The 19,487-nt window shown below is 42.1% G+C and overlaps 1 protein-coding gene across 1 annotated transcript in view; it reads left to right on the top strand.

Moving 5' to 3' along the window:
• Nucleotides 1–133: 133 nt before the first annotated feature.
• The window catches only part of LOC124002918 (inactive rhomboid protein 2-like), a 46,957-nt gene continuing 27,603 nt past the window's right edge, over nucleotides 134–19,487 (top strand). The window contains 2 exon segments of the mRNA XM_046310755.1: nucleotides 134–289; nucleotides 19,173–19,334. Coding sequence (XP_046166711.1) covers nucleotides 19,185–19,334 — 150 coding nt within the window. The 5' untranslated portion in view covers nucleotides 134–289; nucleotides 19,173–19,184.

Here is a 19,487-nt window from a genome sequence, read left to right as displayed (position 1 = left end):
CAATCATGCAAACATAACCAAAACTATTAAAAGTCCATCAACTGCGGACATAACTGGACTATATACATTTGATTACTAAACCATTCTTGACTTCTATGTGTATCTGTCATTTGTCAGATAGGTCGGAGCCTGTCTAGTATTAACTCCGCCCATCTTCGCCGAAATCAGGATATTTGGAGAGAGAAGGAAAGTAACACGATGGTGCTACATTGTATGAATTTTAGGAACATAACTTGTATTTAATTCTGAGCAACACTGATGAAAGCGACGTATATATTTTTCCTTAAAGGTGAGTATCCTCTCTTCTAATATTTAATAGTTTTTTTCAAAATGTGTTTATGATCGAATGTGAGCACAATGTGTGGTTTTGACCAGTCCTCTTATCGGAGTTTCAGACAGCGAAACAATATAAGTGTAGGCGTGAGGAAGTCACAATAAAATGAATTCTAAAGTCATTTAACAATTTCAACATTGGAAATCTCAAAGGACCGCAAACGACATCATGGCACGCGCACTGTTAAAATGTGAAAACATGCGTATATTCATATTCCATTGTTGCGCTGCCCGGGAAAAATAATTAACTAAAGTAAAATGTGTCAATTCCGTCTTCACACAACATTCGTTCAACTTCCGTCAAACGCCTGCTAACTGGCCTCATGTTAGAATTCCCGTTGGTCTCTCATTTTTCCAGAAAATGTGGGAGTGTTTGGTTTGTTGACACGACACGACAGGATACAGTATCGTTTTGTTTTTGATTATTCGGAAAGGAAACAATTTTGTTGACCTGATTAAAAAATAAAATGTATATAATGTATACATGAAATGTCACAAAGCTTTAGTTCATGTACATGTAGCCTAGTAGTGTAGGCTACTTGTTCAAACCCACTCTGTGTTGGATGGACCAGGCAACAAGTTGCTCAATTATACAGGCTCTCACTCACTGTGAGTACGCAGGTCAACATTGTGAAATAGCTGCTACATAATTTACTTGTTGCCGAAGTTATGATATGAATACGCAAACATGCCAATCGATAGATGTTTGCCACAGTCACTGACTGAACTGTTAGATTAATGTACACGAGTTAACATTTCTTTATAGGGTTAAATGGTGAGAAAGTAATGTGATGAGTATTATATCTTTTTGTAAAGGCTAAAATATCATTTTAATCCAGTCTGAAATGATTGGTATAGCATTAGTTTATATCAACCGTTGTTGCAGGGCTGAGAAACTGGTAGAAATCTGCAGATAAGTAGTTCAAGATAGTCCTACAATATACAATCCATTCCCCAGTAAGGCAGGCTTTCTTTGAAATGTCTGTATCATTAGTGCTCTTTTTGTTCATTCATGTTTCAAACAATGGAGTCTTCGATCTCTACCTTTGAATTATGCATACTGCAGTGCATTTCACTGGGAACAAAGAATGGAATGTTGTTAAGCAACCACACCCACAACAGCTGCATCAGTAGTCTTGAACTGTTAGTTCTGTTACACCACAAGTGCACCTGCTGTCAAGATAACAAGGTGTATGTAGAAGAGCGAAGTGGAACCTATGCAAATGCCTAGGTTGCAGGTTGACACCGTAGGAAGACAGGAAAAGTAAAATGGTCACGGTTGACTGGACTGAGAATCAGAAACAAGGTTGGTTTTCCAGATGAGCAAACATTTAGAAGTGATACAATAGCTAGGTTTTCATCCAATTGGCGACAGATTTGAATGCAAATATAAAATCTGCATAAAAATACCACCAGAGATGTTTCCATCCAAAAGATTTATTGAGGATAAAAATGTGACTTTTGCGGTCATTCCCATGTGCTGATATAAAAAGCCCATCGCATATTCAACTCTACTGATGGTTTTGACACAAACTGTTGCGTTAAGTTGCCCACTCTGGTCTTGGCTTGTGTGCTCTAGCCAACAGCTTGCACATACATTGCAGGTAGGCTACCTACATGATGAGATTATTATGGATAAGAGCAAGATTATTTTTATCTGTTAAACGGCAGCCAAGCATCGATGATCTTGTCATCAATATAAGACAGTTGATATTTATTGAAAAGGAGCATCGAGCTCAGAGATGGTGCACTTTCACCATCCTGTGAAGTTCAGTAATTTACAGTATTTAATCGGTAGCCTAATAAACTGCGTGCTTTCCTGAGTCAAAGTGGGAGGACCACACAACATATCATTGTGTAATTCCAGGTTTACTTCATTATGATGGTTATTTAAATACAATGCATTCGGAAAGTATGCAGACCCCTTAACCTTTTCCACATTTTGTTACGTTACAATCTTATTCTGAAATTGATTAAATAAAACATTTTCTTCGTAAATCTACACACAATACGCCATAATGACAAAGCCAAAACAGGTTTTTAGAACATTTTGCAAATGTATAATATAAAAACATACCTTATTTACATAAGTATTCACGCCCTTTGCTATGAGACTCAAAATTGAGATCAGGTGCATCCTGTTTCATTGATCATCCTTGAGATGTTTCTACAACTTGATTGGAGTTCACCTGTGGTAAATTCAAGGTGCACACCTGTCTATATAAGGTCCCACAATTGACAGTGCAAGTCTGAGCAAAAACCAAGCCATGAGGTTGAAGGAATTGTTCGTAGAGCTCCGAGACAAGATTGTGCTGAGGCACAGATCTGGGGAAGGGTACCAAAAAATGTTTGCAGCATCGAAGGTCCCCAAGAACACAGTGGCCTCCATCATTCTTAAATGTAAGTAGTTTGGAACCACCAATACTCTTCCAAGAGCTGGCTGGCCGGCCAAACTGAGCAATTGGGGGAGAAGGGCCTTGGATAGGGAGGTGACCATGAACCCAATGGTCACTCTGACAGAACTACAGGGTTCATCTGTGGAGATGGTAGTCCTTCTGGAAGGTTCTCCCATCTCTGCAGCACTCCACTAATCAGGCCAATCACTCCTCAGTAAAAGGTACATGTCAGCCTGCTTGGAGTTTGCCAAAAGGTGCCTAAAGACTCTCAGACCATGAGAAATAAGATTCTCTGGTCTGATGAAACTAAAGATTGAACTCTTTGGCCTGAATGCCCAGCGTCATGTCTGGAGGAAACCTGGCACCATCCCCACGGTGAAGCATGGTGGTGGCAGCATCATGTTGTGGGGATGTTTTTCATCGGCAGGGACTGGGAGACTAGTCAGGATTGAGGCAAAGAATAAAGTACAGAGAGATCTTTGATGAAAACCTGCTCCAGAGCGCTCAGGTCCTCGGCCTGTGGTAAAGGTTCACCTTCCAACAGGACAACAACCCTAAGCACACAGCCAGGACAACGCAGGAGTGGCTTTGGGACAATTCCTTGAGTGGCCCAGCCAGAGTCCAAACTTGAAGCCCGATCAAACATCTCTGGAGAGACCAGTAGCTGTGCAGCGACGCACCCCATCCAACCTGACAGAGCTTGAGAGGATCTGCAGAGAAGAATGGGACCAACTCTCCAAATACAGGTGTGCAAAGATGTTCGTGTCATACCCAAGAAGACTCCAAGCTATATGCTGCCAAAGTTGCTTCCACAAAATACTGAGTAAAGGGTCTGAATACATATGTAATTGTAATTTTTCAGTTTCTTCTTCTTAATAAATTCGAAAAACCTCTCTTTGCTTTGTCATTATGAGGTATTGTGTGTAGATTAATTTGGGAAACACACTATTTAATCCATTTCAGAATGTTGGAACAAAATGTGGAAAAGGTCAGTGTCTGAATACTTTCCTAATGTGTGTGCGTGTGTGTGTGTACAGTACCAGTCCAAAGTTTGGACACCTCATTCAAGGGTTTTTCTTAATTTCTACATTGTAGAATAATAGTGAAGACATCAAAACTATCAAATATCATGTGGTAACCAAAAAAGTGTTAAACAAATCAAAATATATTTTATATTCTTCAAAGTAGCCACCCTTTGTCTTGATGACAGCTTTGCACTCTCTTGGCATTCTCAAATGTTTGTATTTCTAGCTCTGACAGTGCAGTAATGTCTAACAAGTAATATAAACAAATGTCACAACATATACATAAATCAAGGAATGTAATTAAGAATATATGGACGAGCAATGTCAGAGTGGTATAGAGTGGCCAGTGATTTCAAGTCTATGTATATAGGCAGCAGCCTCTCTCACCCAGCTTTATGAGGAATGCTTTTCTAACAGTCTTGAAGGAGTTCCCACATAAGCTGAGCACTTGCTGCCTTTCCTTCACTCATCCCAAACCATCTCAATTTGGTCGAGGTCGGGTGATTGTGGAGGCCAGGTCATCTGATGCACTACTCCATCACTCTCCTTGGTCAAATAGCCCTTACACAGCCTGGAGATGTGTTCTGGGTCATTGTCCTGTTGAAAAGCAAATTATAGTCCCACTAAGAGCAAACCAGATGATGGTATGCCATATTGCTTTATAATTCTCTGGTAGCCATGCTGGTTAAGTGTGCCTTGAATTCTAAATAAATCACTGACCGTGTCACCAGCAAAGCACCATCACACCACCTCCTCCATGCTTCACGGTGGGAACCACACATGCTGAGATCATCTGTTCACCTACTCTGCATCTCACAAAGACATGGCGGTTGGAACCAAAAATCTCACATTTGGATTCGTCATACCAAAGGACAGATTTTCACCGGTCTAATGTCCATTGCTCGTGTTTCTTGGCCCAAGCAAGTCTCTTCTTATTGGTGTTCTTTAGTAGTGGTTTCTTTGCAGCAATTCGACCATGACGGCCTGATAGACAGTCTCCTCTGAACAGTTGATGTTGAGATGTGTCTGTTACTTGACCCCTGCGAAGCATTTATTTGAGCTGCAGTTTCTGAGGCTGGTAACTCTCTAATGAACTTATCCTCTGTAGCAGAGGTAACTCTGTGTCTTCCATTCCTGTGGCGGTCCTTATGAGAGCCAGTTTCATTATAGTGCTTGATGTTTTTTTGCGACTACACTTGAAGAAACTTTGAAAATTCTTGAAATATTCTGGATTGACTGACCTTCATGTCTTAAATTAATGATGGCCTGTCATTTCTCTTTGCTTATTTGAAATGTTCTTGCCATTATTTACACTTAGTCTTTTACCAAATAGGACTTTCTTCTGTATACCACCCCTACCTTGTCATTTATATAATATTTGATCATGAAGGTGTTTCCACAGCCATTGCTAGCATAATACATTTTACAGACACAAAAAGATCCTAGACCATGTCGAACGAACAAATTGTTTGTCGACATTTATAAAATTGTCCTGCCATTTCCTGTTTCCATCAGCCCGGTCGTGACTTTTTTTCCCCCATGCGCCAGGTATTTAAATCAGCATGAAATGGTTGGATGGAAACTGGATAATGACCATTCAGGCCTACATTTGTCCATTCTGTCTTTCCTCCTCCTTGGATTCTATTGAGTCATGCTTGCAATCCCCCTGCCCCTCCTAGGTTTCAGCTCCAGTTCTCAGCTGTTGTGCCAAACATGCTTGTCAGAAAGCAGATCCTTGAGTCTCTCTTAGGGACACGCCTCTTCCCAATAGTATCTGTGGGCTCATTGTGATTTTTTTCCTGCTACTTCATGGTAATGACAATGGGATTTTTTCCTGCTACGTCATGGTAATGACATCTTATGCAAATTCAGCTTCCATACTGTCTGACACATCAACCTTTGCTTCGACACGACATAGGAAAAGGACCTAAACCTCAACCTGAAAGGACACAAGGCTGCTCTGGTAGTGGCATTTCGACATATTAACTTTGATTCTCATAAACATCAGAGCATCAGAAGTTCAAATCTTCATCCATTTTCTAATCGATGCATGCTGATCCAGAAAGGGATCTGACTTAAAATCTCTGTGAATATTGGCGTAATGTGTGTCACAGATTCGTAGTATCCCGCTGAGTCTTCTTCAGATCGCTCTCATCCTCTGAGTGAGCCATAGACTCATTCCACAGGCTGGAGGCTGGCTGTCTAGCTGGCTGACTTCCTCCTTGTGCTGTACTGCTCTCTAATGTGGTTACACCCACGACAAGCCAAAATGCATGACATGCCGTGTAACTGGAAAATATCAGCACTGTCCATGTTGGATCTTGTTTGAAAGGTAGCCCTGTTGAGTTTGGTGTCTGTATTCAAAACATTCACGGCCCTTGAAGGCAGCTAGGGGTCTCGGTAGGGGTGTTGGAGCTGTGATACTTGTGGTAAGCTTTCTGCCATGCATGTTTGGACCTGCATGCATGCTCTGGGATGTGCAGATTCGGTTTGTTATGGAATACACATTTCCCCTCCAGCTACAGTAGAACACTAACCAAGAATACTGTGACGAATCTCTCACAAGAATTCTCTAGTTTCTCTGAGAAGCTTTCAATTGCTCAAATTGACAGTGTCTCATAGCTTTGAGTTCAGATGACCTGCCATACTACTGTATTTTTCAACAAAACTTCTTCAACTATTTGATCACAAGGAAAGAACTAACCCTTTGAGCAATGTCATTACTAGAGGTCGACCGATTTAATGATTTTTCAAAACCAATACCAATTATTGGAGGACCAAAAAAAGTCGATACCAATTAATCGGGTGATTTAAAATAAATAAATTTTATCTATTTCTATCTATCTATCTATCTATCTATCAACATGCTCAATTAACACTTTTATTTTAACTTAATATACTACATAAATAAAATCAATTTAGTCTCAAATAAATAATGAAACATGTTCAATTTGGTTTAAATAATGCAAAAACGGTGTTGAAGAAAGTAAAAGTGCAATATGTGCCATGTATAAAAGCTAATGTTTAAGTTCCTTGCTTAGAACATATGAAAGCAGGTTCAATATTCCCAGTTCTTTAATATTCCCAGTTAAGACATTTTAGGTTGTAGTTATTATAGGAATTATGAATCAACTATTTCTCTCAAAACCATTTGTATTTCATATACCTTTGACTATTGGATGTTCTTATAGGCACTTTAGTAATGCCAGCCTAATCTCGGGAGTTGATAGGCTTGACGTCATAAACAGCGCTGTGCCTCAAGCATGGCTAAGAGCTGCTGGCAAACGCAGTAAAGTGCTGTTTGAACGAATGCTTACAAGCCTGCTGCTGCCTACCACTGCTCAGTCAGACTGCTCTATCAAATCATAGAAATAATTATAATAAACACACAGAAATACGAGCCGTTGGTCATTAATATGCTCAAATCCGGAAACTATTATTTTGAAAACAAAACGTTTATTCTTTCAGTGAAATATGGAACTGTTCTGTATTTTATCACCGACACCGATTGTGGCCGATTTTGTATTTTTTTTATACCTTCATTTAACTAGGCAAGTCAGTTAAGAACACATTCTTATTTTCATTGATGGCCTAGGAACGGTGGGTTAACTGCCTTGTTCAGGGGCAGAACGACAGATATGTACCTTGTCAGCTTGAGGATTCGACCTTGTAACCTTCCAGTTACTTGTCCAACGCTCTAACCACCTGCCTTACATTGCACTCCACGAGGAGCCTGCATGGCAGGCTGACTACCTGTTACATGAGTGCAGCAAGAAGCCAAGGTAAGTTGCTAGCTAGCATCAAACTTATCTTATAAAAAACATTAACATAATCACTAGTTAAGTACACATGGTTGATGATATTACTAGTTTATCTAGCGTGTCCTGTGTTGCATATAATCGATGTGGTGCCTGTTAATTTCTCATTGAATCACAGCTTACTTCTCCAAACGGGTGATGATTTAACAAGCGCATTTGCTAAAAAAGCACTGTCGTTGCACCAATGTGTACCTAACCATAAAAATCAATGCCTTTCTTTAAAATCAATACACAAGTATATATTTTTAAACCTGCATATTTAGTTAATATTGCCTGCTAACATGACTTTCTTTTAACTAGGGAAATTGTGTCACTTCTCTTGCGTTCCGTGCAAGCAGGCAGGGTATATGCAGCAGTTTGGGCCGCCTGGCTCATTGTGTGAAGACCATTTCTTCCTAAGAAAGACCGTAATTAATTTGCCAGAATTGTACATAATTATGACATAACATTGAAGGTTGTACAATGTAACAGCAATATTTAGACTTAGGGAGGCTACCCGGTAGATAAAATACGTAACGGTTCCATATTTCACTGAAAGAATAAACGTTTTGCTTTCTTTTAATAAATTTTTTATTTTACCTTTATTTAACCAGGCAAGTCAGTTAAGAACACATTCTTATTTTCAATGACGGCCTGGGAACAGTGGGTTAACTGCCTGTTCAGGGGCAGAACGACAGATTTGTACCTTGTCAGCTCGGGGGTTTGAACTCGCAACCTTCCGGTTACTAGTCCAACGCTCTAACCACTAGGCTACGCTGCCGCCCCAAATGATAGTTTCCCGATTTTACCATATTAATGACATAAGGCTCGTATTTCTGTGTGTTATTATGTTATAATCAAGTCTATGATTTGATATTTGATAGAGCAGTCTGACTGAGCGGTAGTTGGCAGCAGCAGGCACTTTCGTGCGTTTGCCAGCAGCTCTTCATTGTGCTTCAAGCATTGAGCTGTTTATGACTTCAAGCCTATCAACTCCCGAGATTAGGAGTTGCCGATGTGAAATGGCTAGCTAGTTAGCGGGGTGCGTACTAATAGCGTTTTAATTGATGACTGCACTCGCTCTGAGACCTTGCAGTAGTTGTTCCCCATGCTCTGCAAGGACTGCGGCATTTGTGGAGCAATGAATAACGATGCTTCAAGGGTGGCTGTTTTCGACGTGTTCCTGGTTCGAGCCCAGGTAGGAGAGGGGTGGAAGATCTACTGTTACACTGGCAATACTAAAGTGCCTGTAAGAACGTCCAATAGTCAAAGGTATATGAAATACAAATGGAATAAAGAGAAATAGTCCTATAATTTCAAAAATAACTACAACCTAAAACTTCTTACCTGGGAATATTGAAGACTCATGTTAAAGGAACCAGCTTTCATACGTTCTCATGTTCTGAGCAAGGAACTTAAACGTTAGCTTTTTTACATGGCACATATTGCACTTTTACTTTCTTCTCCAACACTTTGTTTTTTCATTATTTAAACCAAATTGAACATGTTTGAGACTAAATTGATTGTATTAATGTATTATATTAAGTTCAAATAAAAGTGTTCATTCAGTATTGTTGTAATTGTCATTATTACAAAAAAATAAGTACATAAAAAAATATGCCGATTAATCGGTATCAGCTTTTGTTGGTCCTCCAATAATCGGTCGACCTCTTGCACAACCTTCAATGTTATGTCATAATTAGGTAAAATTCTGGCAAATTAGTTACGATCTTTCTTAGGAAGAAATGGTCTTCACACAGTTCGCAACGAGCCAGGCGGCCCAAACTGCTGCATATACCCGGACTCTGCTTGCATTGAATGCAAGAGAAGTGACACAATTTCCCTAATTAATATTGCCTGCTAACATGCATTTATTTTAACTAAATTATGCAGGTTTTTGATTTTAAGAATTGCATTGATGTTTATGGTTTGGTACTTTTGTGCAACGATTGTGCTTTTTTTGCAAATGTTCTTTTGATAAACCATCACCCGTTTGTCGAAGTTGAAGTAGGCTGTGATTCGATGGTAAATGAACAGGCACCACTTTGATTATATGCAATGCAGAACAAGCTAGTTAACCTAGTAATATCATCAACCATGTGTAGTTAACTAGTGATTATGCGAAGATTGATAGTTTTTCATAAGCTAAGTTTAAATGCTAGCTAGCAACATACCTTGGTCCTTATGATGCTGCACTCTCGTAACAGGTGGTCAGCCTGCCACGCAGTCTCCTCGATGATTGCAATGTAGTCGTCCATAAGAGGCATCCAAAAAGTATGATTATCGATTTGTAATGAAATCGTCCCTAATTAATCAGCTATTCCGATTAATCAGTCGACCTCTAGTCATTATCACACACATTGTGGTTAGGTGAGTTAGGTAAGGGATGATTTCAGTTGCTACACTGATGTATTGATGCCTTCTGAAGTTACTTTCCTACACAATTCGATTGATTCACCCCCTGGTGTGAAGAGATGACTGTCTTTGCTCATTCTTCCATGCACATGCACGTTACATCTTGAATGCTATTTGAATGACATTTTGCACAATTCAGACCAGTCCTTTTGAAATCTATTTAAGTCTGACATTTGTCAAGATCTCGAGTCTCTAGCAAGTCTATCAAAGTTCTTGGTGGGTATTTATCTACTAAACTCACCAAAAAAACCTTCCCTTTATCAGGACTCTCTTTCAAAGATAATTCGTAAACACACAAATAACTTCACATATCTTCATTGTAAAGGGTTTAAACACTGTTTCCCATGCTTGTTCAATGAACCATAAACAATTAATAAACACGCACCTGTGGAATGGTTGCTAAGACACTAACAGCTTACAGACGTTAGGCAATTAAGGTCAGGTCACAGTTCTGAAAACTTAGGACACTAAAGAGGACTTTCTATTGACTCTGAAAAACACCAAAAAAACACCAAAAGAAAGATGCCAAGGGTCCCTGCTTATCTGCGTGATGCCTTAGGCATGCTGCAAGGAGGCATGAGGACTGCAGATATGGCCAGGGCAATAAATTGCAATGTCTGTACTGTGAGACGTCTAAGACAGCGCTACATGGAGACAGGGAGGACCGCTGATCATCCTCGCTTTGGCAGACCACGTCTTACAACACCTGCACAGGATCGGTACATCCGAACATCAAACCCCGTGGGACAGGTACAGGATGACAACAACAACTGCCCAAGTTACACCAAGAACACACAATCCTCCATCAATGCTCAGACTGTCTGCAATAGGCTGAGAGAGGCTGGACTGAGCACTTGTAGACCTGTTGTAAAGGCAGGCCCTCACCAGACATCACCGGCAACAGCGTCGCCTATGGGCACAAACCCATCGTCGCTGGACCAGACAGGACTGGCAAAAGTGCTCATCACCAACGAGTCACGGTTTTGTCTCACCAAGGGTGATGGTCGGATTTGCGTTTATCATCGAAGGAATGAGCGTTACACCGAGGCCTGTACTCTGGGGCGGGATCGATTTGGAGGTGGAGGGTCCGTCATGGTCTGGGGCGGTGTGTCACAGCATAATCAAACTGAGCTTGTTGTCATTGCAGGCAGTCTCAATGCTGTACGTTACAGGGAAGACATCCTCCCCCCTCATGTGGTACCCTTCCTGCAGGCTCATCCTGACATGACCCTCCATCCAGCATGACAATGCCACCAGCCATACTGCTCATTCTGTGTGTGATTTCCTACAAGACAGGAATGTCAGTGTTCTGCCATGGCAAGCGAAGAGCCCGGATCTCAATCCCATTGAGCACTTCTGGGACCGGTTGGATCGGAGGGTGAGTGCTAGGGCCATTCCCCCCAGAAATGTCCGGGAACTTGCAGGTGCCTTGGTGGAAGAGTGGGGGTAACATCTCACAGCAAGAACTGGCAAATCTGGTGCGGTCCACGAGGAGGAGATGCACTGCAGTACTTATTGCAGCTGGTGGCCACACCAGATACTGACTAACTTTTGATATTGACCACCCCCCCCCTTTGTTCAGGGACACATTATTCAATTTCTGTTAGTCATGTCTGTGGAACTTTTTCAGTTTATGTCTCAGTGTTTGAATCTTATGTTCATACAACTATTTACACATGGTAAGTTTGCTGAAAATAAACGCGGTTGACAGTGAAAGGACGTTTATATTTTTGCTGAGTTTAGGTTCTGACTTGTGGTTCAAATGCTCTTTCAGGTTGCATTAATCAGGGTGATAGAGAAGATGTTGCTGGTCACAGGATGTGTGATGAGGCTGTCATCTGAAGGATGATTACTCTTTTGCCCTGCTGTGAGTGGTTGGAGATAACAGAGACGGATCGTCAGGCAACGCCCATTTCTGGAGGCGAGTCGAGCAGTACGTGTGAATGCTGTTCCACAGCTCCAAATGTGTGACAATGATGTCAATTGAGAAAATATGTGGTGATACAGTATTTAACTGGTTTCATTTATGTTATTTGTTTGAAACAGCTGTGCACTTTGAAATGTATACATTGTGTGTCAGGAGTTCGTGTTCACATTGAAGCGGTGATGTAGAATGTTGGATGCATTGTACAACTGAGAATACTGAGCATCTGTACTGTACAGCTCTGCACAAGATGCCATTGAAGCTACACTATATTCTTCAGTGGATATTGTCATGTATTTCACAGCAACAAGTGAAACTTCTTCATAGGTATCTAGTCTTAGAGTCTTAGCGTAGAACACAAAGGAAGGTTAATTGGCAGTTGACGCACTTAAGCATGTAGCCATGTACAGTGCAAGTCAAAGGTTAGGACACACCTACTCATTCAATGGTTTTTCTTTATATTTACTATTTTCTACATTGTAGAATAATAGTGAAGACATAAACGCTGAAATAAGACATATTGAATCATGTAGTAACCAAAAAAAGTGTTAAACAAATTAAAATATATTGTATATTTTGAGATTCTTTGAAGTGGCCACCCTTTGCCTTGATGACAGCTTTGCACACTCTTGGCATTCTCTCAACCAGCTTAATGAGGAATACTTTTCCAACGTTTTTGAAGGAGTTGCTGAGCACATGTTGGCTGCTTTTCCTTCACTCTGCGGTCCAACTCATCCCAAACCATCTCAATTGGGTTGAGGTCAGGTGATTATGGAGGCCAGGTCATCTGATGCAGCACCATCACTTTCCTCCAAATAGCTCTTACACAGCCTGGTGGTGTGTTTTGGGTCATTGTCCTGTTACAAAAAACAAATGATGGTCCCACTAAGAGCAAATCAGATGGGATGGTGTATTGCTGCAGAGTGCTCTGGTAGCCATGCTGGTTAAATGTGCCTTGAATTCTAATTAAATCACTGACCGTGTCAACAGCAAAGCACCATCACACCTCCTCCATGCTTCACGGTGGGAACCACACATGCAGAGATCATCCGTTCAATAATAAATAATAATAATAATATATGCCATTTAGCAGACGCTTTTATCCAAAGCGACTTACAGTCATGTGTGCATACATTCTACGTATGGGTGGTCCCGGGAATCGAACCCACTACCCTGGCGTTACAAGCGCCATGCTCTACCAACTGAGCTACTCTGCGTCTCACAAAGACACGGTGGTTGGAACCAAAAATCTCACATTTGGACTCAGCAAAGGACCGATTTCCACCGGTCTAATGTTCATTGCACATGTTTTTTGGCCCAAGCAAGTCTCTTCTTATTATTGGTGTCCTTTAGTAGTTGTTTCTTTGCAGCAATTTGAACATGAAGGCCTGATTGATGCAGTCTCCTCTGAACAGTTGATGTTGAGATGTCTGTTACTTGAGCTCTGTGAAGCATTTGTTTGGGCTGCAATCTGAGGCTGGTAACTCTTGGTCTTCCTTTCCTGTGGCGGTCCTCATGAGAGCCTGTTTCATCATAGTGCTTGATGGTTTTTGCGACTGCACTTGAAGAAACTTCAAAAGTTCTTGAAATTTTCCGCAGTGACTGACCTTCATGGCTTAAAGTAATGATGGACTGTCGTTTCTCTTTGCTTATTTGACCTGTTCTTGCCATAATTTGGGCATGGTCTTTTACCAAATAGGGCTATCTTCTGTATACCACCCCTATCTTGTCACAACACAACTGATTGGCTCAAACTGATAAAGAAGGAAAGAAATTCCACAAATGAACTTTTAACAATGCACCTGTACACCATCATGAAGCTGGTTGAGAGAATGCAAAGAGTGTACAAAGCTGTCATCAAGACAAAGGGTGGCTACTTTTTTTTTAGCTGTTGGCTGGGCTCCCTGCCTGTGCCATTAAACCCCTACAACTCATCCAGAACGCCGCAGCCCGTCTAGTGTTCAACCTTCCCAAGTTCTCTCACGTCACCCCGCTCCTCCGCTCTCTCCACTGGCTTCCAGTTGAAGCTCGCATCCGCTACAAGACCATGGTGCTTGCCTACGGAGCTGTGAGGGGAACGGCACCTCAGTACCTCCAGGCTCTGATCAGGCCCTACACCCAAATAAGGACACTGCGTTCATCCACCTCTGGCCTGCTCGCCTCCCTACCACTGAGGAAGTACAGTTCCCGCTCAGCTCAGTCAAAACTGTTCGCTGCTCTGGCTCCCCAATGGTGGAACAAACTCCCTCACGACGCCAGGACAGCGGAGTCAATCACCACCTTCCGGAGACACCTGAAACCCCACCTCTTTAAGGAATACCTAGGATAGGATAAAGTAATCCTTCTCACCCCCTCCCCCTTAAAATATTTAGATGCACTATTGTAAAGTGGTTGTTCCACTGGATGTCATAAGGTGAATGCACCAATTTGTAAGTCGCTCTGGATAAGAGCGTCTGCTAAATGACTTAAATGTAATGTAAATGTACTTTGAAGAATCTAAAATATGTTTTGAAACTTTTTTGGATACTACATGATTCCATGTGTGTTATTTCATAGTTTTGATATCTTTGCTATTTTTCAAAATAGCACAGATAAAGAAAAACCCTGGAATGAGAAGGTGTGTCAACTTTTGACTGGTACTGTAGATCAACTCACCCGGGCTATACTGTACTTGGGCTGACATGTTCAACATTGAAGCCTATGACAGAAAGTGAAACATGACACCGACTGCCCTTGCCTTTGTCTATGTTTGGGAACTGGGCTCCAGGCCATTACCACTTCTAACTGTAACTAGCTATCACCGGGGGCAACCAGACCTAGGCATTTCTGAACCAGCACATTCCTGTCTGCCTGTGTCCAGGGCTATGGTGTGAGGTAGCAGTTGTGCTTGGCGTCATGCTAACATGCAACAGCAGCACTCTGTGGACTATAGGGTCTTAGTGACAGTAACGCACTTTCGCAGGAGGACACACACTCGCACACACTTGTACAGGAACACACAGTGGCACCAAACACCAAGTATGGAAATGAAGCATTGACGCTAATGACTTAAGGCCAGTGTCATGTTCAGTAGGCACCAGACTGAAACAGGGAGGAACTACCTGGTGCTTGTCCTATAAGAAACTGTCATTTTAGTTTTCAGTTGCTAAATGTATTCTGGTGTGTGTCCTAATGAAAAGGACCCTGCTCGCAGTCATGACATCTTCAAGAGCCCCACTCTCAACACTGGCCCCAATAGTTTAGATTTCTTGAGTGGCTGGAAGTACACAGAGAGCGGGTGGAGAGAGAGAGAGAGATGGAGTGTGGGAGCTAGTGATATATTAGTCATGTGATAGGAGCACTGGTTGTCACCCTGGGTATGTCACTACACGTTTGTGACTCACTACTGAGATGTGTGACTGGGTTGGGACTTGAAATTAGTGTGTTCAAAACATTAAGAACACCTGCTCTTTCCATGACCGACTGACCAGGTGAAAGCTATGATACATTATTGATGTAATTTGTTAAATGCACTTCAATCAGTGTAGATGAAGGGGAGGAGACAGGTCAAAAAATGATTTTTAAAGCCTTGAGACATGGATTGTGTATGTGTGTCATTCAGAGGGTGAATGGGAAATACAAAGATTTTTAGTGGGGTATGGTAGTAGGTGCCAGGCGCACCGGTTTGTGCCAAGAACAGCAACGCTGCTGGGTTTTTCACAATCAACAGTTTCCGTGTGTATCAAGAATGGTCCACCACCCAACTGTGGGAAGTATTTGAGTCAATGTGGGTCAGCATCCTAGTGGAGTCCATGCCACAACGAATTGAGGCTGTTCTGAGGACAAAAGGGGTGGGGGGTGCAACTCAATATTAGGAAGGTATTCTTAATGTTTTGTACACTCAATGTCTATCATCATGAGCTGTGTTGTCACAGTTTCTCTTCCAAGACTACTGTGACACTGAGTTCCCACTCACTTAGGATATTTGAGTGGCAGAGAGAGAGTGTTAGTTCCCAGTCTCTCAATCTACAGTGCTGTGCTCCGTGTGCTGGGAGTGTGGAAGCCTTGGGGCTGTGTTGTCACGTCTGCTGTTCCCAGACTACCGTGTGAGTTAGACTCCCTCTGGACCAAGTTAATAATTATCAGAAATGTTCAGTATTGATCATTGGAAACATACCCTTATTCCACCAGCTAGTAGTTACTATGTTTTTCACTCTCCCTCTTTAATGATTGGCTACACGTTCAGTCAACATCTGACTGTACAACAACACAAAAGTCCCCCCCCCCCCCCCCTCGTGAGGAAATCAAAGTCCTGGAGCTGTGTTTTCCCTGGGGGACTGAAGATGATGTGTTCCAGTAGTGCCTGTAAATCACCTCTATGTTGCTCGGTAATCTGAAATGTATTTTGGCTGTGGAGGGGGAAAAAAACTGACGCCACAATTTTATAGAAAACCCAACCCACATAGCAGGTCATTGACCTATTATCCTATCTAAGATATGTTGGCAAGACAACCAGGCTATTGTTATCTTATTGGCTTAGAATAGGTGTTGACTGTTGTTGATGCTAGCAGTCACATAGGTATGGGTCTAATTCATGGAGCAAAACCCTCATTGTCATCAACAGGGTAATCTCAGTGAGCAATTTCAAAGCCCTTTGAGTTTTGACTATCCTGGTTCCCCACCCTATATTATCTGTTATGGATGGTATTGATATTGGTTGACTTATAATTGTTAAGATATGGATGAAGATATAGGATTAATATTACAAGGATATACATAAAGATAGGCAATCAAGTATGCAGATTACAGACTAGCAGAATATTATTTCCGTAGGCCCATGCATTTAGAATGAGACTCCCAATGAGACATCAACAATGAGACTGATCTCTCTTTCTCCACTCTATCAAAACAACAACACCCTGACTCACTCCTTGACAGTCTCCCGATGGAAACGATAAAAGCATTCTCCACATTGACAGACTGTGCGGTTTGTAAGTGTCTGCCACTAAAGCACGGCACCACACTGTTAAAACCCTCCATTAGTGAAAGCCTTGGATATTTCATTATGTGCGAGGGTGTGGGCCTGACGCGGTCCCATAGGAACATATAAGAGTTCTCCCATCCCCCAACCACTCTCCGTACTATTCTGCTCCCACAGCCACAGACTCGATTGCCATTGACTTGAATGGTGTCCGATTTCCCTGTCGCTGACACCAAGGCCTTTTTTTCCTATCGATGTATGGCAACTCCAAGGCTTCAAGACCTTGACTAGATCTATAATGGACACGTATGGCCAGGGAGAATACCGCTATAGGAATATTGCAATCTTGCCTGCACTTGCCTATGGAAATATACAATGACACAGTTAAAAAAACACCTGAAGAATGAGGACTAATTGAGCTCCGAGTGGGTCCAGAGGCCGATGATGATTTCTAATGGAGACTTGAAGCTGGGGACAGGAAGGCATGATTATGGTTGTGGCCTTGAGCAGATAAGGAAGGTTTGCCTATGTATGCACTGATACCGAATGGCTTTTTAGTTGAGTTTTAGTTTATTCGATCATTTAAAGGTACACCTACACAATGATGCACTTGATTTAAGAATCATCGAGGGTAAACCCAAACGTTTACTTATTTTGGTCCTCAAGTAGCATCCCATTTAGAGATGAGGGACTCGGTGTGGCTATCAGAGACAGTTGTTGCATGGTGTTACTGTATGTAAACACTTCATGATGGTCTTCCTGTGCACATGGCTTGGCAGTATATGTATACTAAATAAATACGTAGGGGAGTATATGTAGATAGAATTTTATATATCTCTCTTTCTCTGTAAAACAAAGTGTCCCAGTGGGTGCTTTCTATGAATGACGTTTTGCAGCCTACACCCCCACTAGCACTGCCAAGTAACAAGCTATTGTCTCAGTCACCTCAGTCTCAACTTAACCTGACACCATGCGTTCATTCCAGCTCCTACCACGATGCTTCTATCCATGCCTGGCTGGCGTCCTACAGACGAGGTCACCGCCCCTACAGAAAACCTATTGTTGACTCATTCAGTGTAGCAGCACCACGAGAACCCTTTAAGTAACTGCATGTCAAGTAAGAATGATGGTGCTAGTAGACCGACAAGTGTTTTGTGTGACGTTACTAAATTGCATAGAAGGGTTGCTAATGCACATGGTTGCTAATGTAACTGATTTATGGGGTCTCGTCCAGGATTGCATCAAACTAACATGGAAAAAACACCTGCTGTTTTTCTAATGCATATCTGCTTGGGCAGGCAGTCAATGATTTCCTTCAATAGATATTGTTATGTATGTGATGGAAAAGGCAGGTTTCTCTCTTTGGACCTACTGGGCCCCAGTAATATGGATATTGTTTATGTTGTGCCGGTCAGCGACTGTTACCCAAGAGTGGGGCTAGGCCAGGCTCCTATTCCCACACATTGCTGGGTCTTGTTCATTAGTGCACGGAAAAGGAAAACGCTTTGCAACAGAAAACAAGAATGAGCGTTTCTTATTGGCCTAAACCTGGTCCCTCCCTGTTTGGTGTCTAATGAACGCTACCCTGGGGAATGAGACTCGGGTTATGCCTCTGTTGTGACTGAGTTATCTATTAGGATTTCTTTCCAGCTTGACCCACTGACCCAGTCTACATATAGCGTGTGTATTTAAGACACAGTAGCATTGCCCAATGCGCACGTACAGTATATATTGTTTAGCCTACATCTGTAGGGTTCTTGTGTTGTATGGTGTTGGGACCGCTGGAGTCAGAGTGAGCTGCATTCGTGTGTGCTGTGGCGGGCTACTTTTGTTTTTTATGGTTTATCTGATAGGCTTTTACATGGAGAATGACGCTTCAACAAAAAGGGTGGTATTCAAATCCAGTGGTTTCCCTTCCCTCTTCACATGTGAACGGTTATTTCAGCAGGGCAATGTGTACTTCTTGTTTGCAGATAGGAGTTCCTCTAGTAATTTGTCATTTGGCTAATATGTTTGTGTTAAAGTAGCTACTTCAGATAGTTCCTGAATGGTTCGAAGTGCCTGTCGGTGGTGGTTGTCTTTTCAGTAGGACGTGTCTGAGTAGGTCAGTCTTGTCTTTGTAAATGGAACCACATTTGCGCAAGTTGAGAATGAAAGTGGAAGTTGAAGGCTACTGAGAAATAGAGGTGACATGAGTGAGGAAAGAAAGGGTCACAGCTGGTTTCACATCTCTTTTAGAGGGAAGAAAGAAATCAGAAATGCAAGTTTGAAGATTCCATCTCAAACATGCCATTAATCAATTTGACTTTCGTTTGCCTTCAGAACTCAGATAGGATGGCGTCACAGGAAGGGGGGGAGCCGCCTCCTAACGGCAGCCAATCAGACAGCCGGTTGAAGAGCAAGAAGCCGCCCAGCCTGGTCATAGCCATCCCTGCGCCAGAGGAAGAAGAGAGGGTTGAAGAGGGAGATGAAACGGTCAAGCAGGTACCCCTTTGACTTGATCTTTCCACTTTGACCCCTCTTTATGGAAACATGGTCTGTACTTGGAAAATGGCAGTTGATGCCCTGATGAAGGCCATTTCAATAGGAAAGGGAAGAATTGGCAAGCAAACTTTTACAGTTGGTAGTATATTCGGG

Source organism: Oncorhynchus gorbuscha, linkage group LG18 (assembly GCF_021184085.1).
Source record: "Oncorhynchus gorbuscha isolate QuinsamMale2020 ecotype Even-year linkage group LG18, OgorEven_v1.0, whole genome shotgun sequence".
NCBI classification, from domain to species: domain Eukaryota; kingdom Metazoa; phylum Chordata; class Actinopteri; order Salmoniformes; family Salmonidae; genus Oncorhynchus; species Oncorhynchus gorbuscha.
This window is presented reverse-complemented; position numbering and strand designations above follow the sequence as displayed.